This window comes from Lontra canadensis, unplaced genomic scaffold (assembly GCF_010015895.1).
Source record: "Lontra canadensis isolate GAN:19392208 unplaced genomic scaffold, GSC_riverotter_1.0 scaffold41, whole genome shotgun sequence".
Classification (NCBI taxonomy): Eukaryota; Metazoa; Chordata; class Mammalia; order Carnivora; family Mustelidae; genus Lontra; species Lontra canadensis.
In genome coordinates this window covers 13394249-13421861 of record NW_022631035.1, presented here as the reverse complement: position 1 = coordinate 13421861, position 27613 = coordinate 13394249, and the positions used below count along the sequence as shown (strand labels likewise).

The 27613-nt window shown below is 46.1% G+C and overlaps 1 protein-coding gene across 2 annotated transcripts in view; it reads right to left on the bottom strand.

The window, feature by feature from the left end:
* Positions 1–27613, bottom strand: part of PITPNC1 (phosphatidylinositol transfer protein cytoplasmic 1) — a 249274-nt gene that overhangs the window by 76752 nt on the left and 144909 nt on the right. For both annotated transcript variants that reach the window (XM_032870807.1, XM_032870808.1), the window contains exon 5: positions 10507–10578. In XM_032870807.1, the coding sequence (XP_032726698.1) occupies positions 10507–10578 (72 nt within the window). The remainder of the gene's footprint in view (positions 1–10506; positions 10579–27613) is intronic.

Here is a 27613-nt window from a genome sequence, read left to right as displayed (position 1 = left end):
CTCCAATTCATAAACACATTTTGGGTGAACAGAATCAATGTTAATGTTTATAATAGTTATGAGTAGGCTAATTTTTTCCCTGTTTCATTAACGAAATCAGGATGTCACTGGAAAATGGGGTGACTGGGTGACTCAGTCGGTTAAGCATTTGCCTTTAGCCTAGGTCATGATCCCAGGGTCCCTGTGTCAGGCTCTCTGCCCCTCCCCCTGCTCACACTTGCACTCTCTCTCAAATGATAAAATAAAAACTTAAAAAATCTTTAAAAAAAAAAAAAGGTATCACTGGAAAGAAAGAGGATTAAAAACTTCTGCTTCCTGGCTCCAAAAAAAGAAAAAAGACTCTGTGTAACCTTGAGTAGGTTATTTGACATCTCATTGCAACCTATACACAGTTCCTCAATTTTAATAAGATTTTTTTCAAGAAGAAAAAGCATATATAAATAAAAATTTGGTTTTAGCTATGAGCTATGCCATGTGAGAGTAAGATACATTGCACAAGTCTTCATTCTTGAATATGTCAGCACATATCTACCAGGGTCAAAGACATTCTACATACACACAATGTTAAGACCACAGGCAAGAAATTTAATATTGCCTCAATACTGTACCAGGTGACCTAATATATGTCTAGACTTCAGTTTCCCCAAAGGTCCCAAGAATATCTTCTCTTATCCTGTGCACTGGCCCATCCCCACATAATTCACAATCTAATCATGGCTTTGGGCCTTAAATTTAGTAGTTGAATTACTTTAGTCTTTAATCTAGGGCAGTTTCCTAGGTTCATGACATGTTCTTTTAAAAAGTTTTGGCCAGTTGTTTTGCAGGATGTCTTTCAATTTGACTTGTCTGATTGTTTCCTCCTGATTGATTCATTCAGGTTAAACATTTTTGGCAAGGATATTCCACCGGGATGCTGTGCTCTCAGTGTGTCACAATGGGGGGCACGTTATGTCAGTGTGGCCCATTACTGGTGATGCAAAACTGATGGTATCCACTAGACTCCTCCACTGTTTGTAATTAATACATAATCTCTGGGGTGATACTTTGAGACAGTGTGAATTCCTGCTCCTCAATACTGTTTCATTCAATGGTTTTAGCATCCATTAGTGCCTCCTGCTTGAGCCAATTATTACTGTAATAGCTATAAAATGGTCACCTAGACCTTGATAGTTGGCCTTGCTTTCCTAGCCCTGGTTTCTGGTTTCCCGAGCCATGATTCAGCCTTGTTCCTTCGATTACGCTGCTTCTGCCCTGTTTGGTAAACTGTTTTCCTAACCCTTAGCGCTAACAGCCAAGCCTTTTTGCGTTTACCAGAGCGTCAGTGAACCAAGTGTAGACAGAAAGCAAATAATGCCTTAAGCTATATCTATTAATATAGCTTGACTATTCTGACTTTAACTTTGAGAATCAGAAAGCTGGTTGCATAGATCCTGCCTTTGCTCACATGTCTTTTACCTCCAGCCTCTCCGATCACAAATTGTGCCACAAATAGCAAAGGCACCGTCTTAAGACATCAAACATGATCTGTTTCCCATTGTCCTCAAAATGAGACTATTAGACACCAAGTGAGCAAGGACATGGACTTTCCACTTCATGGACCAAAGTGGATAATAATCCTTCGAAACTGCAAATGGGGGTGTTTTGTGCAACCTTCTTTTTAGCACGTACTGATTTATTAGAGAAAATTGCAGACTTTGTAGGTGGCTGGTTATAATAATATAAGGTTAAAAACAGAACCATAAAAGTTGAAGACATCAGAGATCACATCTAAAAATAAAGCGAATGCTTTTTTTCTTTCTGTAAGCCTCAACGAGAAGCCATTTGAGGAAAAGCTAATCAGCTTCAGAGACCTGTAAAAACAGAATCTAGAGTTCTCACCACCATCCTACTGTACAAATTAACCTGAGCAAACTCTGAAATCTGTAAATAAATTATTTTACCTTACATCCATCCACGTTTCCCTCTTGATGTTAAAAATACAAAATACTGATAATGAAATAAACTTCATGATGACTGCTATAACTACAGCCTCAATAACCAGAGTTTTTATAATAAAATTCTCTCTTTGTCAGTTGGTAACTACCGGTGGAAGCTATTTGTGGTCAAGAGGAGAACTTTTTTGGCCAATTCCCCAAGGCAGTGCAAGTCAGGAGAAGTCAAAGTATTGGAATGCTTACTCAATTCATCCAAAGAAGGCACCCACCTAAGAGAAGAAACTAGATTTCTCAGTTGACTCAATGAGATAATCTAACTCCCTAGAACTGAACCCAATTTAGTGACTGAAAATAAGTCTTTTTTTTTTTTTTTTAAGATTTTTAAAAGTAATCTCTGCACGCAACATGGGGATCGAACTCACAACCCGAGACCAAGAGTTGCTTGCTCCACCGACCAAGCCAGCCAACTGCCCGGAAAATGAGTCTTTGAAAAGATAATAACCAGAAGCTGGACTTCAAGGCCATGGGAAGGGAAGGGTCCTTTCTCAGGGCTAGGGTGCTCTCCACCCTGGAGCACCAGAGCTTTCTTTTTTGCTGTCACTTCTCTCCCTAGATAACCTGTCTCAATTTCATTCTCTGAATCATGGCCTACACCTCTCTCTGAACCCTAGATTCATACATCCAACTCCTTACCTGCTGTTTTTACTTGTAAGTCTCAATGGTACCTCAAATTGATTGTGTCTCAAGTGGAACTCTTGATTTGCTACAGTGTTCCCCACTATGCCAATCAGGGTCAGTAGACAAAGCTGGATATCCTGAGGTCATACCTATTTTGCCCCCTCTCTAGGGCATCAAGTCCAACAGAAAGTCAGTCTGTTCCCAAAATACACCTATCCTAGCTCTCTTTGTCCACTGTCAGCTCTACAGCCCAAGCCACATTATCTTTGGTCTGAATGATTGCAATCACTTGCCAACTAGACTCCCTGCTTCCTGTCTTGCTCTCTTAACCTCCATTCCCCATAGAACGGCCGGAGCAAACATTTAAACACATAAATGATGTAAAGTAACGTGGACTCTTGAACTGGATTCTAGAACAGTGGGAAAATCTGGTGAAATGTGAACCAGGTCCACGGTTTTGAGAAATGTAACAGGGTCACATATGATGTCAATGCTAGGAGAAGCTGGGTAAAGGGCATATGCGAACTCTGTGTACCACCTTTGCAACTTTAGTGTATATTTAAGATTATTCTAAACCAAAAAGTTTATTCCAAAACCCCATAAATATCGTGGTTTGCCTTTGTTTAAAATCCTTGCATAACTTCCCACTGCACTAAAATCTAAACTCCTTGCCATGGGCTCATAGGTCTTACATCATCTGGCTCCCAATACTTTTTTTTTTTTTTTAAGTTTGTTTACTTAAGTAATCCCAGCGTAGGGCTCGAACTCACGACCCTGAGATCAAGAGTCACAAGGTCTTCCTACTGAGCCAGCCAGGCGCCCCTGATACTTAAAAGAAAAAAAAAAAAAAGAAGAGAAAGAAAAACCCACAAAACTCATTTCCTACCAGCTAATGGCCTGGCCACTGGTTTTTTGGAATGTGCCAGGCCATGTCAGAGGCTGAGGCCTTGGCCTTTATTGTGCCTATATTAGCTTGCTAGGGCCACCATAACAAAATACCAGAGATTGAGTGGCTCAAACAACCTAATCCTATTTTCTCACAGTTCTGGAGGCTAAAAGTCCACAATCAAAGTGTTGGTTTAGTTTCTTCAGAGACATCTTCCTTCAGACTGTAGGAAGTTGTGCTGTGCTTCTCACACAGTCCTCTCACTCTGGGCTCATGAGCCCTGAGTTTTGTGTGTCCAAGTTTCCTCTTCTTTAAGGCCAACAGGTTGGATTAGGGCCCACTCCAGTGGCCTCATTTAACTTAATCACCTCCTCAAAGCCTGATCTCCAAACACAGTAACATTCTGAGGTACTTCCACGTAGGGATTCTGAAAGGACACAACTCAGTCCCTAACACTCTCCTTTCCTGGACAACCCTGAAGATGGTTGGCTTCTTTCAAGCTCACGTCTCACCTGGACCTGTCACCTCCTCTGAGAGGCATTTCCTGACCACTTGGCTCCAAGCCAAGTGCCCCTTCACCCTATTTCTTGCCTGCTTTGCATTTACAGCTGGAATTGTTGACTTGCTTATTATCCGCTTTCCCCCACTCCAGGGGTAGTGGAGGCCTTCTCTGTCTTATTGCCGTATCCTCACTGCTTCTCGTAATGTCTGGCCCATCAGCACCCAACATGTGTAGAACAAGAAATGGCTTACTGGCAATTCAGACAAAAGGAGAGTCTCATCCGGAAATCACCAGTACAGTAAATTCCCAGGTCTGACCGTAAAAGCAGTAGCACCTAATATTTTCATGGTACTTTACAGTTCATGAAGGGTTTCCAGGTAAATGAACCTGTCTGAATCCTCCAAACCATGATGCAAGCATTATTTACTCTCTTTTCTTGATAAAGAAACCATTGCCTAAGGTCACGCAGCTGGGACCTCAATACTGATCTTTCCGTCTCACAGAGAACTACTTTGTGTTCTTTGATTACAATTAGAAACTGAACAGATCCACATATCACTTTCAGGGAGCCTCCAAGGAGAGCTTTGTGAAGGACACAGACTCACACTTCCAGGAACTAAGCCGGACATTCTTTCCATCTGCTCTGAGGAATTTTGTTGCTGAGGAATAATGTCCAAACAAGAATAAATACGGTGCCCTAAGGCCCTTCTACTGGGTGTGTGTGTGTGTGTCTGTGTGTGTGTGTGTGGTGCTGGTGGTTATATAAACATGCTTTCTGTAAACTAGTCTGTTTCCAGGGGTATGAAGAAGTGAAGAAATTGGGAGACCCTGATTTCCTAAGTCTTCACAGTTGGTTTAAGTAGCACTTAATTTCCTTTTAAATCTATACTTGTCTGCCTTGACATCTCTAAGATTCACCTGGGGGAGCCTTACAAATCCCACTGCCTGGACCCCCACCCCCGTCCGATGAAATCAGGACCCCAGGGATCGGGACAGTGGCATCAGTGAGTGCCAAAGCTTTCCGGGTGACTTTACTATGTGGCCGCCATCGAGAATCATCAGTCTAGATCCCTGAATGGGAGTAATCGGGGTGGTGGCTTCCATCTCCGCTCCTTTAACTGGAGGATGGGCTCTGTAAAGCTCCAGACACTTCCAACTGGAGAATTCGGCATTCCTAGAGGCATGATGTTCTATCCTTCCTGTGTGCTGGCTGGTTGAGACCAGTGCAACCAGGACCAATTAAATCAGAATCCCAGTGGAATGGAACTCAGCCAGGAGCTGTTGTTAAAATTTCTCAGGTAACTCCAATGTGCAGCCAAGGTTGAGAGTCACTGCTTTAAACGGTGCTGACGTTGTTTGGAAGAGGAAATAAAGGCGAGTCTGCTCCCCATTAACCCCACAGAGCCACAGTAACCCAGCAGCAGCTGTCACATGTGTGCAAAGCACCTTCTCTCCCAGATCTAGATTTATGGCCTCGGACAAACAACAGAACCCCACCTTGGCATGGTGCCGTCCTCCCCAGTGCTAATTAAAACCTAAATAATTCTCATTATTACGTGCACAAAATAAATGGGCTTCAATTTAAGACAACTTTCCCACTGTGTCCTGGTTAATGTAATCACAACTTACAGGTTTTCACAATCATAAATATGAGTTTTATTTTAACGAGGAGAAGATATTTATAGCTAGTCATCCCACTACTATTTTTTTTTTTAAACTAGATATGGGGTCATGTAAAAAAAATTACTTGTACAGTGATTGATAATGGGATAACAACATGTACTCTCTTCAATCACTAATCAATATGATTATCACTAGCGTCTTTCAATTTAATTGTTGCTTCTTATCATCCGTCATCAGTTTCATTAAGTTTTTGGCAGGTAGGGGAGGAAACAGGATGCAGATAACAGTATGAAGGATGCTAGCCGAATGATAAGACTATACTCCCAGAAAATGCAAAGAAATAAACTGAGTTTATTAAATAATTTGGCAAAGCCATGAGACCAGAGAAATACCCACTACTGCACAACATTCTCTAGCAATTCTGCTTCTCACCAACAACTCCAGACTCCTCCCTGGATAGAAAAAGAGTATGCCAGCACACACCATCTGCTTGAGGCTCTAGCTTTGAACCCCTGGACAAAGCTGGCTTTTAACAATGAAAGCATTATTACATAAATATATATTTGCCGTGTTCTGATTTTGAAACAGTAACAAGCGTGAACGAAAACCAGTGAAGTCTTCCTTTTCCGCCTTCCTGGGACCAACCTCGAAGCAGGTGGGTGACCCAACAACTGCTCTTGGATATGGTAATTGGAGGAAGAAGAATTGGCCAAGAAGTCTGATCAAGACAGGGCTGGTCTGTCTGACCCTGTGGCCTCTGAAGCAAGACCTGGGGTTCTATGGAGTGGAGCGAGGCAGAGGCTGGGATGGGAATTTGGACAAATTGGGCGCCACATAGCGTGGGGCCCATGAGTGGTCTCAGAGTCAGTAAACTGGGGAGAAGGAGGCAACACAGGGGACAGGGGCTGGAATTTCTCCCAGAGGAAAGCAAACTGTCTTGACAAGGACCGCCTCCAAGCACCCAGGGGCTCTGCGCTTCTCTTACGGGCCAAACTAAATCTCTGAGAGCACGGACAGAGGATGTGGATGGAGGATGTTAACACCAACCACGGATCCTGGCTTTCAGGTGGCTAACCTGGGATTTTAAGGTCCTACCAGAGTAGCGAAAAGAACTTAGCACCCACCACAAAGGGATACGGGATAATGAAATGACAACCATGTCCATTTTTCTGGACCAGCTGAACTGAGCAGAGACTACACCAGAAGATCACGCTTGTCCTATCCATCTATAAGGATCTCGGTGAGCCTGCACATGTCCTCACACCTCTGCAAATGGGGCAGGTTTTACCTACTCGTGAGGTCAGAACCTCAGGGAAAAAAAGCAAGGGAATGTGTTTATAAAGACTAAAGGACATTCGAAAACGTTCCCCATGCTGTGTTTTCAGACTGCGCCGGTTAACATAGTTCAGGGACGTCTGCTCTGTATCAGCCTTTCCTCGATGGTCCTCAGCCACATCGAAACATCAAAAGGGTCAAGCCCATTTCACTATCCAGTGTCTGGCGAGTACACTTAAGTATGGAATACAGTGCAGCCATTTAAAATCATACAGGGAGGGGCGCCTGGGTGGCTCAGTGGGTTAAAGCCTCTGCCTTGGGCTCGGGTCATGATCTCAGGGTCCTGGGATCAAGCCCCGAATCCAGCTTTCTGCTCAGTGGGGAGCCTGCTTCCCCCCTCTCTCTCTGCCTGCCTCTCTACCTACTTGTGATCTCTCTGTCAAATAAATAGATAAGTAAAATCTTAAAAAAATAATAAAATAAAATCATACAGGGAAGGATACTTCAGGATATGGCATTCTGTGTGATTCGGTTTTGGGGCAATTGTCTAAAAAACTTATAGTGATCTGTACCATGAAGCGCCATCAGCAGTAATCTCTGAATTACAGAAAAACTATTGGATTTTCTTTTCTTTTGGGGGGGGTGGTGCTCTTTTGCATTTCCCAAGTTTTAATAACCGTGTGTTAATCTTCCAATCAGGAAAGTCATTATTTTACAAGGGCTCAAGTTTAAGGGTGATGTAACATTCCTTCAGACATTGAAGTTTTGATGTGGTTGGCCACCAAAGCACCTCTTATTTCAGGCTGCTGACGAGGAGGTGGTCCTAAAATTTTCCCTTGAGGTTATCAACCAATAAGGGACGCTAACGGTTGGGGATTCTGAAATGACCGAGGCCAGTACCCCAGCCAGTTGCATTCTTCTCTCCCCTGGAAAGTTCGGGAATTCTGGAGAAGGCATTTGGCTGGGACAGCGGGTGACATCTATTGATTGGGTCAAATTCTGAGACCTGCTGGGTGCTGTTCTGATTTGAGTCTCTCCAACCCGGGGTCAGCAAACTTTTTTCAGGCCGTAAACAGTTTAGGGTTAAGGGGCCATATGAGCTCGGTTGCAGGAATGCATCTCTGCTGTTGCAGCAGGAAAACACCTTCAATCACACACAAATGAGTGTGGCTGTGTTCCATCAAAACTTGATTTACAAAAAAAGTAGTTTGCGGACCCCGGAAAACCTCCAGGTTTCTTAACTTAGTTCAAGAAGATGAAGTGACCAGGTACCAGCCAAGTCAGTCCCTGCAAATACAGTCAAAACCCCCTTATCCGCATTATAAATTAAACTTTATAACAGGTATGGATATGTAAGCAGAAACAGGTGTATGTGTGGTTTGGTATTATCTGTGGTTTCAGGCATCCACTGGGGGTCTTGGAATGTGTCCCCCACAGGGAAGGGAGGACTACATAACTGAACCCTGCTTTTTAAGCTTTTTCCATCTCTAAGGGATTATTAGCAGTGGCAAGCGACTCTATGCTGAGGGAGGAAAGCCCACTATCATGCTTATGTCCGTCTTTCTTTCTTTCTTTCTTTCTTTCTTTCTTTCTTTCTTTCTTTCTTTCTTTTTAAAAGATTTTATTTATTCATTTGACATAGAGAGACACAGCGAACAAGCAGGCAATGTGGGAGAGAGAGAAGCAGGCTTCCCGCCGAGCAGGGAGCCCGACGCAGAACTCGATCCCAGGACCCTGGGATCAGGACCTGAGCCGAAGGCAGACGCTTAATGACTGAGCCACCCAGGCGCCCTATGTCTTTATTTATTATGTTGGTTTTTCCTCCAGCTAAGCTACGAGTACCTGAAGTTTGAGGAATGAGTCTACATTTTTAATACCAAGTATGTGACGTGATACACACTCAATACTCAACAGAGAAGGTCCTCGACGCGCCCTTGCTGAGAAGGGCATGAAGGAATGAGTGTCCTCCCACACTAAGCTGCTGTGAAACCGAGTTCTTGAGTGACGCCCCCCGGGAGCCACTCCAGCTCCGTCCAGGTAGACTCCACTTTGAAAAGGACAACCTATGTTCCCCCTCAAATATGCCTGTACCTTCCAGAAGGATTTCTTTTCTTCTTTAACACTTTATTTCTTTATTTATTTATCAGAGAGAGAGAGAGAGAGAGAGAGAGTAGGAGCAGGGGGAGAAGCAGAGGGAGAGGGAGAACCAGGCTCCCCACCAAGCAAGGAGCCTGATGCTAGACTGGATCTCAGGACCCTGGAATCACGACCTGAGCCGAAGGCAGATGATCAACCGACTGAGCTACCCAGGCATCCCAGGCAGGAACTTTCTAGAAGAGATTTCTAGAAGACGTTGACACAAAGAACCATAATGTAGGCTTGGCCAAAAACGGTTCTTTCTAAAGGGTTTCTTAGTTCTTTTCAGGGACTGTTTTCACCTGGAAAAACGAGTTCAAGTTGATGACGTTTGTGAGTCCTTATAGCTCCTGCCTCATGGCACTTAGGTACCTCCACATCCTCTTGCATCCTGGTCTGTATTCCCTGGGCTCTGGGAAGGCTCCAAAGAGGTCACCTTGTCAGGAAAGTCTCTCTTGACCATTATGACAGAGTCTCCATCTTCATCATTTTCCACAAACGCAGAACACGTAAATGGAGGAGAGGTTAATGGGTAAAGCTCTGTAGCCTCTAGAGCCAGGCTTTTCCCTCAGTGGGTCCTGATGGAACCCAGAGCCCAATCTTGGGGTGAGGCTCTTGAATCATCAAAACATCCACTCCCTAAGAGAAGGCAACTCCCAATGACATGGCCCCAACTGAAAGAGGCTGGGGTAAAGGCCGGGTCAGAAGATGGATTCTCACCAATACTAACAAAGTATGGGGCTGAAATCTAGAAAGAATTGGCTTGTCCCATAAGGTAAGTACTTTGCAGGACAGGTACACTGATTTTAATGTGGGATATGTATTAGTGTACTTATAGGAACATAAGCATAGTCCAGAAAATCCATACAGGATGTACACAGATATTTGATAGTGTTCATTTTTCTTTTCTTTTTTTTAAGGTTTCATTTATTTGAGAGAGCATGAGCAGGGGGAGGGGCAGAGGGAGAAGGAGACTCCCCGCTGAGCAGGGAGCCCAACATGGAGCTCGATCCCAGGACCCTGGGATCACGACTTGAGGCAAAGGCAGACACTCAACTGACTGAGCCACCCAGGTGCCCCATAATCAGTTTTCCAAGTAAATGTTAATAGTCACTGAGAAGATGTACGCTCAATCCAGTGTTCAGAAAGCAAATCCTGGAGTTCGAGGTCCCCACCTCCCCCTCAAACACCAACGACAACCATTTTGGGTCACCAAGATTTCTGCACAGAGGCCTGCAGAAAGGACATAAAGCTGGAAAGAAAGCTGGGCCACAAAGAAATTCCAGGGAGAAATAATAGGGAAATTGCCCCAGAAAGCAAATGCCAGAGCTTCTCCAAGGTCCCAGGCACAGATCCTGCCGCTGGCCCTCAGCACCCATGGGACCGGGAAACTGTCATAACTCTCAGAGCCCAGAGGGTGAGGGCACGGTACAGAACCAGGGTGGGGGTGGGGGGGGGGGCGCACTACTCACGCGGTCGTTGCTTCCTTTGTTGTCCTCGTACTTGGTTTCTATATGAATGGAGAATTTCGGCAGAAAGGAACACTACGGGGGAAAAAAGTAAAGTTCCATTAGCATACCATTTTTCTTCTCTTCACATTCACCATACAGTCTCTGGACCTTCTCCTGACCATCATGCTGGGCGCACTACTCCCGATCAGTAATGTAAAGATACTAGGTCAATATCCAAATTCAGAAAGAAAGCCGCCTTTGGCAACATGAACATACTTGTACCCAGAAGTCAGGCCAGAGTTGTCCATTTCCAAAAGGAGTACATTCTCTGAGTCCTATGACAGGCTTTCGAAAAGCAAAACCCCTGAAACAGGCAGTACCAATTCTGGGGTGCTTACTGACCACTGCTGGATACCTAGGGACCCAGCCTTAACCTTCATATCAACGTGCATAGACAGCTAGGGCCGTGGTATATGGTAGGAGAACTTTTAAGATAACACATTATTGACGTTGGACACACCCGGATTTTGGTTTTGAGTTTATCACTTGGTAGCTCTGTGACCTGGGTCACATCATTTAACTTTTCTGAACCCCGGCAGCATGGAAATGGGGGTAATAATTATTGTGTATAGTAATGTTTTGAGGGTTAAATAAAATCATATGTGTAAAACACGTAAGTGCTAGGCACGGGGGAAGTGTTCAACAAATGAGAGCCATCAGAATGAGGCTGTAGCTGAACTTGACATAAAGGGCAGCCCCTCTTTTTGGCGGCACAGGGGAGAGAAACCCCAAAAGCACACTGCCCTACCGTCCAGGCTCCATGAGTCACCGTCTGTGTATTAAGTAGATGTTAAGGGTTAAGGTAGCCTGAGAAGAGGATTTTGATGGCTGTTGATGTAACCTCCCTCCTGCTGGGCATTCACTTTCCTGGCCACAAGAGATGGGATTGAAGACTAATGGGGAAAATGACCCAGCAACTCCACTGGGAGCTGCAGGTGTCAGAGAAATGAGACTCTGGCTGATACGCTCACAATCCTGAGCCTGGCTCCTTTACTGATTTATCCAACACACATGGAACACGTACTCCATATACCAGGTGCTGGTCTAAGCGCATTCAAGTTCTCATTCATGGTATACTGTGATGATCCCTGCTTTCAAGATGAGGGAACGGGGACACAGAGAGGATGAGTAAATGGCCCATGGTCACACAGCTTGAAAACAGTCATGTCCAGATTTTAAGGCTGGTGGCCTGGTCCCAGTGTCCATTCTGTTCATCACTATCCCGCTGGTTCTCAAAGTGGGGTGTCCAAAACCCCTGCAGCAGCGGTGTTCTAGAACCAGCGAGAAATGCAAATTCTTGGGCCCAAGCCTGTATTCACTGGGTCAGAAGCTCTAGGGAAGGGGGTCAGGCATCTGTGTGTGTGTGTGTTTAAAGATTTATTTATTTATTAGAAAGGTGGGGGAGAGGCAGAAAGAGAATCCTCGAGCAGACTCCCTGCTGAGCACAGAGCCTGACATGGGGCTCGATCTCATGACCCTAAGATCATGACCTTAGCCAATCATGACATAAGCCGAAGTCAAGAGGTTGACGCTTAACCAACTGAGCCATCAGGCGCCCCCCACCCCACCCCAGGGATCTGTGTTTAGCAAGCCTTCCAGGGGGATGTAGGTGCCAGCTTTCACTGGAAAACCACATTACCCCGCACATGGGAAGAAAACAGAGTGCATTAGCTAAAATTCAGAAGTCTACGATACTTTGCCCCATGTGCTTCATCGCCCCCTAGTCCAGGATCCCCTTTCAGCGCAGCTGAGAACCCTAGCAGCATGTGTAGGAGGAAGCAGAGGCCTTGGACGTTCCATTGATAATTCTGACATCACGTGACTGTGTGCACTTGGCGTTCATCTGTCTTAATCCAAGTCAAACAAGCAAGCTGAACCGTGACTAAGGAAACACAGAAACAATCAATCCCAGTAATTGTCTTTAAGGAGAACGAAGCTCTGTGATTATTAACACCTTCTCTGCTGTGTCCTCTCAGAACTCTCACTTCACAGCTGCTGCCCTCACACACGTGGTCCCAGGGACGTCCAAGGCGGGGCTGCTCATCACGAATCAAGACATTGGGGGAATCGGAGGGGCTCAGAGGCCCACGGCAGAAGCTCTTGACAGGGGAACTTGGGCAGGTGCACCTGCTGAGACCCTTTTAAAAATATCAAGCCTGGGGCACCTGAGTGGCTCAGTGGGTTAAAGCCTCCGCCTTCGGCTCAGGTCATGATCCCAGGGTCCTAGGATCGAGCCCCGCATCGCGCTCTCTGTTCAGCAGGGAGCCTGCTTCCTCCTCTCTCTCTGCCTGCCTCTCTGCCTACTTGTGATCTCTGAGTGTCAAATAAATAAATAAAATCTTTAAAAAAAATATATCAAGCCTTCTGGCAAACTGATTGGTCCTTTTTAACCCGTAATTCATAGGAGGATCAGTGTAGGGCGGGCACAGCGCCAGATGGCAGGAAGACAGTCGTCCTGGGCGGGGAGCTGAGTCCGACTACATCAGAATGGAGCATTCCACGAGGAGTTTTTATCGGTTGAACCCTAAACCACTTAACTAAGGTCGAACAAAATGAATTTTCGCATTTGGATATTAAGCCCAAATATGAAATGCAAAACTCATATGCAAATTAGCAGATGCTGTTATTTTTTGAGTCAAGGACTTAGGTTATTTTCATATCAGAAATGGTAACCCTGCCAGAGGCTGGGAGTGCACCTGGTTTGGCCAGGCAGCTCGGGGGCGGGGCTGGGGGGCTGTAAGGGGATACATGGATGGGACAGGTCCACTCTGGGCTGGTCAGGGTCTTTTCGTGGAGCAGGGGTTTGGGACTGATAATCGCCTTGGGATATCCAGTGGCTGGTTCTCCAAGCCGTGGAGGTGTGGTGTTAAAATCAGGATGACATCTGGCCTGGAGCATTTTCAGAGCTGTCACTAAACTCTTTCTGGCTAGAAGTCCATCTTGAAATCCGGTTCTGCTCACCCAACACACCTTAGCTGCCCTAAAAACCCAGGCCACTAATCCTAGTAGAGTCTTAGCGATTAACCAAGGTTTTTCATTCCTCCTGGCTGGCTTCTGAGGTTATCCTGAATCCCTTCCCTTCTCTAGACCCCCTGGGCTTCCCTCTTCCTCTCTCACAGCGGATAATTTTAACTCATAGTTTGGTAAGACCATGTGACAGAAACACCCAGAACTTCCCTCTCTTCCACTGCAGATCTGCTCATTTCTTTATGCTGCTGCTGCTTCTTTGTGAATCAGAGAAAGCCGCTGCTTTCCGCATTCCAGTGGAAAATCATGTAACGAGAACTGAGACAGAGAGCAACAGACCAGGGCTCAAATCTGGACTTGAGCAAATTATTGTGGCGTTCCCAGCCTCAGTTTCCCCGCAACAGAACGGGGACCACCCTTCTCTACTCCGTAGGAGTACTGAGAAGATCAGTAAGATCATTCTGGCAAACCCCAGCACAGTGCCTGGCACATAACAGATGCACAACAAAAAAATATTTGTAAGTCTCTTCTCTGGAAACATGTTTCATCGATTATTTGCCATTTCTCCTGGCTTCCTTCCTGCAGCCTAAAAAATATCATGAAAAGTGTCATATTCCTAAAAACCTTGTATCAAGTTCCTTCACTGATGTTCCTTCCTTCATCTACAATTAATGGCATGTCTCCTTGTGTTCACAGTCTAACTCTATTAAAAGAGTAGCACATGGGGCGCCTGGGTGGCTCAGCAGGTTAAGCATCTGCCTTAGGCTCAGGTCATGATCCCAGGGTCCTGGGATATAGTCCTGCATTGGGCTCCTTGCTCAGCGGGGAGTCTGCCTCTCCCTCTGCCTGCTACTCCCCTTGCTTGTGCATGATTTCTCTCGCTATCTCTGTCAAGTAAATAAATGCAATCTTTAAAAAACAAAACAAAACAAGAGTAGCCCATGCTTCCTGTCTGCTCTTTTTCTCCTCCCACTCTTCTCAACCAGAGCAGCAGGGTATGGACATGACCAAATGTCAAAGAATTTTCAAACCAGCATTGCTTCCCCGTCCACACCCTGAGGAACTCTCTACACTGTTTAACATGAGCCAAGAATGCCACTTTCAATGGAGGGGTCTCCTAGGGTCTGCCCTCTGCCCTATTTTCTTACTCTGAACCCCCTCCCTTGGCGATCTCACCTGCCCCTCACTTTTCCTGTGACCACATTCAGGCTGATCTCTCTAATCCCACCTGCTCTTCTCACGTGTCCAGCTACCCACCGGCCATCCCCAACAAGGGTCCTGCAGCATCCAAACTGGAAGGTCCATACTGAGTTCAAATGTTCTCCTGCCCCATACGATCATCCGAGGGCTGCCATAACAAATGGCTATGAGCGGTGTGGCTTATCATCCTTAGTTCTGGAAGCCAGAAGTCTAAAATCAAGGTGTTGACAACGTACTGCTCCCTTTGAAGGGTCCAGGGAGAACCTTTCCCTGTCTCTTCCAGCTTCTGGTGGCCCCAGGTGTCCCTTGGTTTGTGGCTGAGTCCCTCCAACCTCTTCCTGCATCTTCATATCACCTTCTTTTCCCTGGGTGTCCTCTTTTTATAAGCTACCAGTTACTGGATTTAGGCCCATCCTATTCCTAGTGTGATTTCATCTTGAATCTCAAGGTCTGAAGCTAATTACATCTGCAAAGACCCTATTTACAAAAAGTTCACACTCAAAAGTTCCAGTGGGCATGAATTTTGAGGGGACACCATTGAACCCACTACACTCACCCATCACATCCAATGAAAGCCCAAATCCTGCTGGGTCAGCTTCCCTCCTTAAAAGTAAGACCTAGAATCCTCTGTTGATACCCTAACTTTCTTTATGGCTCTGCCCTATATTCCTCCCAGTCAGTCCCTGAAGACCACTCGCCAGTCCCTGGAGAACGTCTGACCGCCATGTTTTTTTTTTTCTGCCCACAGCATTCTCAGCCTGAAGCCTCCTTCCTAAATCTCACCCACAGGCCATCTCACATCCCACGTCAGAATGATGATCCCCTGTGCACAGGGAGCATTCTGTTTGTACCTTTGTCACACACTTATCTCCTTTTCTATCTCCACAGTTGGCTCTGTGTCTGGCTCACCCGTCAGAAGATAAGCTGCAACCTTTCCCTCAGGGGGATTCTTCCCCACTCCCTGCCGTCGCTGCCACAAGTCCCCCAGACATTCCAGTCTGAAAGCTTCTGTTTCAGTTCTGCTTTCTGTGACTAAGGGCTTTGTTCTAGCCAGGAATATACCATCTCACCTGGGCACCCTCAGCTATCTCAAAGGAAGCCCACCTTCCAACCCTGGACTTCCTCCAAACAAACATGTCCTATCCCCTGAAGATTCGGAAACATTTACACCGATGAGGGGGATTCCATGCCACTGAAGGAACCGTCAGGAGTGTGGGAGCAGAAAACAGAATTGGGAACCCTGACACAAACAACTGGAATGTGTCTCTCCTGAAGGGAGACACCAGGAGTGTCACCCACTGGTACAACTGGAAGGCGTAAAGGGATTCAGAAGATTCCATGCTCTCTACAGCACAGTCCCTTGGGAGCACTGAACGCTTGAAGTCCTGTTTGGCTCATGGAAAGACTAAAATACTCATGGCAGGCAGAATTCTCAGGTGGCCTCCCAAGACTCTCAGCCCTTGGGATATACACCTTGCCCAACCCCCCCCAAAGTATGGGTAAGACCTTTGAGAATAATGGGATAGTGCCCTTTGATTAGATTACCAAGGCAATCAGATGATACTATATTATATGAATTCTTTTTGAAGAAGCTGAGACTCTGGCTGCTCTGGAAGAAGTAAGTGGCCATGTGGGGAGGTGGCCATGGGGCTAGCACCACGGAAGTTTCCAGAAGCTGCGAAAGACCCCTGGAGGTCAGACAACTAGAAAACCGGACTTCAGTCCTATGACAGCAACAAACTGAAACCTGCCAACCAGGGAGCCTAGAAAAGGACCCTGGGCCTCAGATGAGACTGGGGCCCAGCCTAGTGAGACTCTGAGCCAAGACCTAGCTAACCTGGGCCCGACAGACACACTGAGATGATACATTTGTGTCTGAAGTGGCTAAGTTTGTGGGAAATTTGTTGTGCAGGGACAGGAAAACCAATAAGAACACCTAACCTCAAGAATCACCCGTTTGGCTTTCATCTGCGTAAAAAAATCACTCCATGGCAGTCTGCAAAGATCTCAGGAAAACGGGGGATTTGTGCTCGTCTAACTTAGTAGCTCCGGCTGCGGAAGTCAGCAGGTTTGTCGATGACACTGCTTACGGCCCAGGGTGATGTCTGCCAGTAACCGATGGCACTGAACTTGCCATGGGCAGGTGTCCCGACGGGGCAGGACCCGCCTCGCCCACAGGAAGCAAGAATCCGGCAGAAAGAGCACAGGCTTTGGAGTGAAAAGCCCAGCTGCTTTTCTCACAAACTCTGTGACTCCGAGGAAATTCCTTGATCCCTCCGAGCCTCAGTCTTCTCCTCCACAAAATGGATACGGTACCAACTGCATCACTGTGGGGTGAAGATGGAATGATCTAGCAAAGGGCCAGGCAGTGGCTGGTGGGATGGGTACCCAGCCCACTGCACTCCTGCCCGTGGAATCCCACGGGCTCTGTGGGAAGGAAAAGGCTGGGGTGGGGAGATCCTCCCTGCACACATGCACAGTCACGCGGGGAGACTGTGGACTTGTAGGGGTGGTGGCAACAAGAGGACACCTGATGGCGGGTCCTTCCCAAGATGTGGTGGCCACACTGCAGAGCAGATTTACGCTGTCCTGGCCTCACTCTGCCTCCTGCCCCGCTGTGCTGTTGAGGGCGTGTGGGATCGTCCTCTCCCTGTCTTTGTCCTTCCTAACGGCCTGAAGCAGCTCCTGCTTCTGTGGGGAGGGCTTGCTCCCCCGACCTCTTCTCTGCTTTCTTCGACCCCCTGCCAACTGCAGGCAGGGCAACAAGAACACGACCAGAATCCCTGTGGACTCCCTTCTTTCCTAGACGTAAAAGGCTTTATGCCTTCTCGTTCACTCAGCCTTATTACAAAAACCGAGGCTCAGACAAGCTGAGAAATAGCATCCAAAAAAAAAAAAAAAAAAAAAAACCACCAAAAAACCAAAAAACCCCACCAGCATCTGGGAGCCCCAGGGGTCCCCTGAGATGACCCTGCTTCAGGCGGAAGACCAGGGCAGTGACTCTAGAGCAGGAAGATGAAGCAGGGAGAGAGGCAATAACGTGCCCGAATCCCCTGGAGCCCAGGGGACCTCATGAGTCACGTCAGCCCCTCCCTGCTTGCCTTCCTCCCCTGGGCCCATTCAAGATCTGGAATCTTCTTTCTCATGAAAAATCTTTTTTTTTTCCCTCGCCCAGGAGAATCGTCCCTGATAGTCACTTTATTCCATGCAGGGTTTGTTTTGCCCCCTAACTGCCTAAAAATAGTAGCAGTGTCACGGGGACATGAGAGACAGGAGGCAAAGCTCTCCTGTCATCTCCTCTTTGATTTTCTAGCTTAGATCCTCCAGAGCCAGAAAAGTCTCACGAGGGCCGGTAGCATCTGCTCCTGCTACAAGCAGCTTCTTCTGGACCCAGCAGCCATGCACACAGCTTCCATCGGCCTCCACCGGCAATGGCGGCCACGGCCATTACCACGCACCTGGGAAACTCCCAGCGGCCAAAGCCAAGTGCGCAGGAAAGCGAGGGCTGCCTGCGGAACATGGGAGCGCGCAGGCTTGTGTCTCTGGGAACTGATGAGAGACTCTGCGGCCGGGAAAGAGAACGCCAGAAAAAACCAGTGGAGTACCTGGCCCGCTGCAACAGTAACTTCCAGACCCAGCACTCCCGGGGCCGGTGTCGGGAAAGGGGAGCAGCCGGGGCAATATGCACGGCGGGGCTGGATTTTCAATTCACTACAGACATGCTTTGGAAACATGAAAGAGCTATTTTTAGTCTGGTGATTGATTAGGGTTGCTATGGCAATAAGAAACACTTACGAGAAGAAAACTAGATGTAAGCAAGTCTTAAAGAGAAAGGGGCAAGCCCGTGGGAATTTCATAGTTTCTGGCAGGGGGTGCTGGAAGCCCGTTCTGCAGGCCCCGCATGTACATGGGGGTAGAGGGGATGGTGGCCCGGCCGTAGAGACCAGACCTGGGGAGTCTAGTCTGAGGCTCTCCAGGGGGTGGCCTGCACCTCCGAGGCGTGGCAGCAGCCAGACTTCTGGAAGAAATGAGCACCGTTCACGACAAGGAACACCACTATGGTCATGCCATCCTCCCTCAGCTCCAGGAGCTAGATGAAAACCATGAGCTAAAAGCGTATTGATTCTGCCCTACATCAGTTTACAAAGTAAAGTAAAAATCCCCTTTGCTTCTCACAGTAGACTTCTAAAACTTTCTGAATGATGCCTCATGGTGGGCCTGTTAAAAATGGACTCCAGGCCCCTGGACTGATGATGTGCTCTCGGAAAGTCAGTGGAGCCCCCACAGCCCACCCCTGAAGCCAGGACTTGATTTTTCCTTTTTTTTTTTTTTTTTTTTTTTTTTTAAGATTTTACTTTTTATTTGAGAGAGAGCAAGAAAGAGCATGAGCAGCGGGAGAGGCAGAGGGAGAGGGGGAAGCAGGCTCCCCGCTGAGCAGGCAGCCTGACGCCGGGCTCCATCCCAGGACCCTGGGATCATGACCTGAGCCAGAGGCAGATGCTTAACTGACTGAGCCACCCAGGCCCCCCTGTTTTTTTCTTTTTTAAATAGCTTTATTCAAATCGCATATTATTGACCATTTCAAGTCTACAGGCAGTGGTTCTTAATATTCACGGAGCTGTGTAACCGTTAACACAATCTGATTTTAGAATATTTTCTTTACCCCCAAGAAAAAGCCTTGTACTCTGAGCAGTCACTCCCCATTCTCACCTCCCCATCCCCCAGGCCCTAAGCAACCGCTAATCTAACTTTCTAGCCCTATGATCTGTCTCCTCTGAACATTTCATACAAACAATATCACATCATGTGTGGTATTTTGGGTCTGGATTCTCTGATTTAGCATCCTTTTCATGGCAGAGCAGTACTCCATTGCATGGACATACCATCTTAAACTTTATCCACTCACCAGCTGATGGACATTTGTTTCTACTTTCCGGCTGTTACTAAGAATGTGCCATGGACGTTCTTGCCAAGTTTTTGTAGAGACACACATTTCCATTTCTGTGGGATATATACCCAGAGTAAGACTGCTAGGCCATATGGTAACTTTATGTTTAACCTTTTGAGGAAGAGCGAGGTGGTTTTCCAAACTGACAACAGCATTTCACATTCTCACCAGCGGGGTAGGCAGGTTCTAGGTTTTGCACAGGTTTGTCAACACCCATCACGGAGCCTAAGGCGGGGCTTGAACCCAGGACCCTAAGTCAAGACCTGGGCAGAGTTCAAGAGCTGGATGCTTAATTGACAGATCCACCCAGGTGTTTCTTAACCCAGGGAAGTTTTGGTATTACCTTTGGGTCAAAAATGATGATGCAAGGTAACCACAGCGAAGTCTTGGTATGTCTTTGGGTCAAAATGATGATGTTTCTTAACCCAGGGAAGTTTTGGTATTATCTTTGGGTCAAAATGATGTTGCAAGGTAACCACAGTCAACATTCCTCATGTCCAGTCTGAGACAGACATGACGTAACACTGAGATAACGATGACAACAGTATGGCACCATTCCAAGTATTGGATAAACAGTAATTCTTTCTCAACTCTTAATCCTCACACAGCTCTAGGAGGGATGTACGATTATCACCCTTGTCTCATAGGTAAGACGTCATCAGCCCAAATCATATCCCATTTACGTGATGGAGCTGAGATACAGCCCAAGCTGTCTGGCTTGGAAGTTCAAGCTCATGACCCTACGACTTGCTGCCTCTTGAGCGTTAGGAAATCACATGAGTGTTTCTAGTGGAGCTGAGGGCTCAGTCAGGGGTGATGGTGACAAAGGCATAGGGTTTGCTTCTCAGTGTATCCTGTGGCCACTGAGAGCAAAGCAAATATGGCTGTGTGCACCTGCCAAATGACAGATGTGCCCTGCTTCAAACGAGCCTGAGGAAGAAAAAGAACCATTTACTCAAAAGACACACTGGGGAAATAATTATTCATTTAAGAAATTCACAGTGGTATTCCTTTAAATGCCAAAATATCCTAGTACCCTTCAAATACAATCATTTTCAAAAATTGATTTTAAATATGATGGCTTAAGTTAATTCCTGCTGTGAAGTGCATTCAAAATCCTGCTCAGGATTCAAGGAAGGGCATAAATTCTCAGGTGTAAAAAATATTACGAATGAAAAAATATTCATCACTGTACTGTTGGTCCTATGAAAGACACAGAAGCAACCCAAGTCTGCCAGTAGAGGGCTGGTTAAGGACATTGTGGAGAACTCCAAAGCCATTAAAAACCAACGTATGGGGCACCTGGTTGGCTCAGTCAGTGGAGCACGTGACTCTTGATTTCCCGATTGTGAGTTTGAGGCCCACACTGGGTATAGAGATTACTAAAAATAAAATCTTAAAGGGGCACCAGGGTGGCTCAGTTGGTTGAGCGTCGGGACTCTTGGTTTTGGCTCAGGTCATCATCTCAGGGTCATGAGATCAAGTCCCACATCAGGTCCCTCGTGCAGTGGGGAGTCTGCTTAAGATTCTCTCTCCCTGTGGCCCCCACCCCAGGTTGGGGTCTCTCTCTCTCCAAATAAATAAATTAAAGCTTAAAAAATAATAATAAAATAAAAATCTTTTTTTTAAAAAAAGCAAAGAGTAAAAGAGGAGGATCCAGTTTTATAAAAAGGAAAGAAAAGCATGATAAAAAAAAAAAAAAGCACATTAGTATATGCGCAGAAAACATGGAGAAAGACACCAAAATATTCTCATGGAGGAGAGCAGTAGAAATCATGAGGTCCTTTCATTTCCCATGATACATGTTTTTATAATAAACATTTACTTTTTCAGTAAGCAGGGAAAAAATTCAAATCCAATAAAAAAGTAAATTAACACATCCATGAGTTCCCCAAGTAACTGTATGGGATGTAATAGAAGTCATGGGCATTCTAAAAAATTCTCTTGAGTCCACTTTAACTGAAAGGGGAGCATATTATAAAGAGCATGGTTGAGAAAATGGAGGAGGTGCAAGTATGGGAAGTTTGGGAAATAGCTTTTTCAAGTGGTTCCTGTCTCATCCATCACACTTGTTCACAGAGTTCCAGGATGAGGAAGGATCTGAGAGGGGATGTGGTTCTGTAGTTCAAACTGCTTTTTAAATGGCACTGGAGGTCCTTCTATAAATAAAGTGTTATATAGGGACATGATGGCTGGTGCGGCATATCCATAGAACCTCCCGGATTGAGACAAGCAATGTTTGAAAAAACCAATGATTGACCTCAATAACTTAACATTTTATTCCTGGTCATCAGGCAGAATCCTTCCATGTCTGAGGACAAACTTTCCAAGGAGGCTTGGAAACAAGAATGTTAAATGGAACAGTTGAGAAGCTGGCTTGGGGTACATGAAGTGTTTATAGACTTTCCAAAGATCATTTTCTTTTAGCTTTTATCTGGAACTCAGTGCATTCCCCTCTGGCCATCTTGTTCTGTCTCCATGTACACGTGTCCTCTGCTATCAATGAACATTAAACCCGATATAGACTTGACCTTCTCTCTAATGGAATTCCCCTGAAGACATTGATTCTCTGGTACCATAGTCTACATTATCATATTAAAGTACTCCAAGGCCATACAGGGTATTTCAGCTTGAGCTGGGATCATTAACAAAAATGAACTTGCAGGAGCGCCTGGGTGGCTCAGTGGGTTAAAGCCTCTGCCTTCGGCTCAAGTCATGATCCCAGTGTCCTGGGATCGAGCCCCACATCGGGCTCTCTGCTCCGTGGGGAGCCTGCTTCCTCCTCTCTCTCTCTGCCTGCCTCTCTCTGCCTACTTGTCATCTCTGTCTGTCAAATGAATAAATAAAATCTTTAAAAAAAAAAAATGAACTTGCAAATGTTTCCAACTTTCACCAGCAGGAGACTTACATCCAGAATGTTCCACAGGGCTAGTGCGATCAAGTCTAGGATTGGGGATTTACTATCTTTTTGGACTCTGGGGCTACAAACTGTGCTATTTGTAAAGGAGTAGACTATGGGGGTGGGGGTCAAGCTTTATGTAAAGGCAGTTAGGAGACACCTAGATCTTAAAGTACCTTCCAACTTCCTTTATGCTGCATCAGGACGTTTCATCCTCCCGATCTGACAGACATTTATTGGGGGGGTTGGCGAGGGAGAAGCAGACTCCCCATCGAGTGAGGAGCTCAACACGTGCTTGATCCTGGGACTCAGGGATCATGACCTGAGCCAAAGGGAGATGCTTAACGAATTGGGCTACCCAAGCGCCCCCACCCCAACACACACACACACCAATTTGAAGAAGGTGTATGTCTAGCTGTCCTTCCTACCTACTCAGAATCTTAGTCATCATGCAGGGAAAGCTACATAGGAAATAAGGGGAGATTTTAGGTTCCATTGGCTTCTTGGGTTCCAAGGTGGCGGGGGGTGGAGAAGGAGGAGAAGGGGGGGACAAGCAAGAGGAGGAGGAGAAGAGGAGGAATAATAATAATAATAATTACTATTATTATTATTATTATTTTAAACCAAAGAGAATGAGAAAGGGATTTCACGTAAATAATAGGAATGAGGATGAATCAGAATGACTTCCCTGATATATGCTGCATAGGAAGAAAAAGGTGGCCAAAAAGAGCAGTGCGACCTGAAAGAGAGAAGTGCGGGGGGAGGAAAGGAAGGGAGTGTGTGGCGGCGGAGCCTGGAGACATAGCAGGAAAACGTGTGCCTGCATCCCAGCCCACACCAAGGAAATGAATGTCAGCCTCTCCCAGGCTCCCCGGCAGCCTGCACCCTACACTGAGGCATTAGTTCATTCATCGCTGGAGCCTCTTCCGTCCTCTGACAAGCTGAGTAACAGCATCTCACAGGAGAAGCAAGGCCAGGAAGGAGAGGCAACAAAGACATGAATGAAAATATGTTTTCTCAATGGGGCATGGTTTGCGGCTGGTGCCTCTCTGAACACTGAGCAGGGAAACTACATTCGGGCTCCTGCAATCTAAAGCTGGACCTTTCAAGGATAAACAAGCAGAGGGTGCCTGTGAATACTGATAGCCACGCACAATGAAGGCAGGGCAGGGATTTAAAGAGACAGGCAGAGCGCATCAAATGAAAAAGAATCACATGTAAATAACAGAGAGGGGAATGCATCAGAAGGACGCCCCAAATATACAGGCCGGCAAAAACCGGGTAGGAAACTGTCAGATTACAAGCCTTCTCAGTTAAAAACTGCCAGCAGCACCCCTCTGAACCAAACTGGGCAAATTCCTTATCTAAAAATACATTTACTTTCTATTTTTTTAAAAAAGATTGTATTTATGTCTTTGACAGAGAGAAAGAGAGAGAGACAGCAAGAGAGGGAACACAAGCAAGGGAGTGGGACAGGGAGAAGCAGGCTTCCCGCTGAGCAGGGACCCTGATGTGGGGCTTGATCCCAGGACCCTGGGATCATGACCTGAGCCCAAGGTAGACACTAAACAACTGAGCCACCCAGGTTCCCCTAAAAATATATTAAAAAAAAAAAAAAAAAAACCCACCCTTAAAGATAAGAGCAATGTTAAAATTCTGAGCTGGAAAGACCGTTACATCCTGGTAGTTAACACATAGTTCAGACCATCTCAGAGATGACAAGATCAAAACATTGGGGCAATTTTGCATCCATTTTACTTAATCACTGAAATTTACTATTTCATTACACCCATAGTTATAGGCAATTTCTGGTATTTTTACGGAGTGGAATCTGCCCCACAAAATCTGTCTGGTTGTATTATTCTTATCTCCCCAACATAAAGTGAACACAATTTCAAAGGTATTAATGAACTGGAGGAGAGAAAACCAATGTTCAGTGCCGTAAATGCTAAACAGAAAACAAAGAGAGGAAGGTTCCATTAAACAAGTATTTTTTTTTTCCCCCTCTGACGGCTGCCCTCTGTAAAGTCATTCAGGGTGGTGTTTTAAAAAAATGCAGACAATTTCCAAATGCTAATGTTATGGTAGTGAAACCCATTCCATCTCCTGCCCTCTCCCCCCAAGATGGTTGAATTAATTCTCTTTGAAATACAAAGACCAGCTAGAGGAAATGTAAAAGCGACACAGCAGATGGAGAGCCCTGCTCCTTCCAGGCCTCTGGCTTCACAGGCACCTACAGACTGGGTTGCTGGGATGGGAAGACAAGTTCTAGTCCTGCACAAGAACTATGGCACGTTTGTGAATAAGCTGCTTTGCAACTGGTCCCCCGAGGCGACCAGTTCATTTCCTAAATGGAAACAAATCTGATGCATGATTTTACTGTCATCTTGGTAGACGGCTGCCTTTGCCGTGTGGGCTCACAGCACTGACTTTGAAAAGACATTTACAGGTTATTACTGATGGGAGCCCTTCAAACCACTGGAATTTAAGTAAGAGTAATCATTATGCAATGTATTAACCCACTGAAATTTTACAGCAAATGACATTTCCTGAAATAGAACTGACCCACTGACCTATTTTGTGGGTGCATAATGGCTCTAACCCGGAGAGAAGCTTCTGGCATTCCCCTAAGTTTTAGAAGGCTGTCCTTGCAAAAGCCAGGGTCCCAAGGACAAGTAAGTGTAGGAAGTGCTGCAGCTCCCTTTTTGAATGTTCATGGTGTACGGCAAAATCGTAAAGGCTCTGAGAAGTCCTGCAATAACAAAAATCTGTGTAGTTCTGCATAACCCAGTGCTTCCTGTTTAACTGGCTATGTACCATTTAATGGTAGGTATAAATGATTTTAGACTGTCTCCATCTAAAGTCGCTTGACCCCTGAAGATTTTCTAAACTTGGCCATCCTGACTCTATTTATGATGCCAGCCTAATGCCATGACCTCTGTCTCCTCTGACTTCAACTATCTTCCTCTGGGAGGGCCTGTGGCCTGTGGCTAATTGCTGCCTTGCTCCTCAGCACACCCCCAACAAGAAGACTGTTTCTTTGACCTGGTCCCTACCAGGTCCCAGTTCACATGGCCTCATTTCTAAAGGGCACTGCCCTGCCCACCACCTACCACCCACAATTATGTTCTGCCCTAGATATTCAGGGCTGATTGTGATGCAGAGACAGAAGTCATTTCCTACCTAACTCAGATCCCTACCCCTGTCTCCAGGACTCCAAAGAAGGAATACTTAAGGACCAGCCTTCTCTTAGCTTGCGTAAGTAGTTGAGATGCCTCCATTGCCCTCTCTCTCATTTCCATCGAAACAAGACTGATCCTAGAGTTTGGGTATGAGTGTATTTTCTCTGTACTTGCACCTTTTCCTTGTTATGTAATTCAGTGTTTTCTACTAACCTTGGCTAGGACTCAGTGGAAGGTGGGGAAGGGGATCCCAAGAAAGCTGGACAGGCACGGAGGTCAATGTCTGCCCACACAGCACCCAGCTCTTTCAATTATCGGGGACCTGATGAGGCCCCAATTTCAAGTGATATTCCTATCCAGAACCATCAGTTGCTTTCAGAAATATACCTCGATGTCCCTGTTGCCACTCCTGGGAAGATGACCTGAGTTCACCCTGGGTGGCTGATGAGACATTCTCAATGATGAGCAGGCTTGATTCTTTTCCCTGGCCAGGCCGAACCGACCCTGAACAACCCCATCTCTCACTGTGGCTCAGCCCCATTCGAGGTACTCAGGTAGGAGTCCTCTCCCTCTCCCTGCTCTGTTACCATCGTCTTCTCTGCCTCTTTCAACAAAATAATTATACTGTTGGGGAACACGGGACAGCCCATGACTACCTCTGCTCCCTGGGTAACCGCAGCCCTTCTCACGAACACAAAGGTGCTTCCCCTTTGTCACTGTTCCTTCTGCGGATTCTTATTAAAAGATATTTTGGTGGAGGGGCAGCTGGCTGGCTCAGTCAGTAGCGCATGTGACTCTGGATCTTGGCGCTGTGAGTTCGAGCCGCACACTGGGTGTAGAGATGACTTAAAAAAAAAAAAGTAAAAAAAAGATATTTTGGTGGAGTGGGATGGTCACGGCCCCAAATATAACAGAGGAACCGTATATCTAGGTCACTGCCAAGAACTTCTGATAACTTGTTTCCAAACTCTTACAAGTAAGAAAAAAACTTTTTTTCCCCTTTATCACTCCCAAGGCTGAGCTGATGCTCTTCAGCTGTGTCCCTAATCTGGTGTTGCCTTTTTTTAGCTCCAGAAAAACAAAATTAGTGACTCTGGAAGGCAGCCAGCCTCTTCGGGCACCTTCCTTTGTGACTTTACAAACAGAAGAACCGGCAGGTTTTGAAGAACTGGCGAGGTAGTCTGTCCTCTGGAAAACTGTCATTGTGTGATTCTTTGTTGACTGTGTAATTAAGATTTTTTTTTTTCCCCACAGCCAAGCCAAAGATATTTTTTCCACTTCCTGGGCAAATGGCATCTCCACATAATTCTAACCAAACAGTCATACACACTGATGAAAAAGCTTTTACGTTCTGGTAACTGTGATCATGTTAAAGCCCTCGATGACCGTAAATAGAAAGTTCTCTTGTCTGGGTTTTGTCACAAATGAGGGCAGCATGAGTTCTAGTAATAGGCTGGACAGTCACATTCAAGACCAAGGGGATCCTAGGAATAGACAAACATTGCTCTGGGCTAATCCTGTGACAAGAGACAGCTGTCTAGAGTCTTGAGAAGCCCCCTGCCTCCCTGAAGGGTAGGGAGGCCAGGGTGTGGTGACCCCAGTGGAGAGTTAGGCACTGGAGAAGTTTTGCTTTGGGCAAAACTTTGGGCACAGACAGGAAATACAGGCTTGAAATGACATCAAGAAGAGGTATTTAGTATTAAAGGATTGGGGGGAGACAGAGGGCAATGGAAAAGCATTTCAAACAGGGGGGAAACAAGATGAAGACCATTGAAAGCATCTGTCATAAATCCAGGGAGCCGACCCTGTAGTCAGAGAGAAGAGTGGGCTCTTCCACCCAAGCTGTCGTGGGCAGAGAGCGTGAGAACCTGT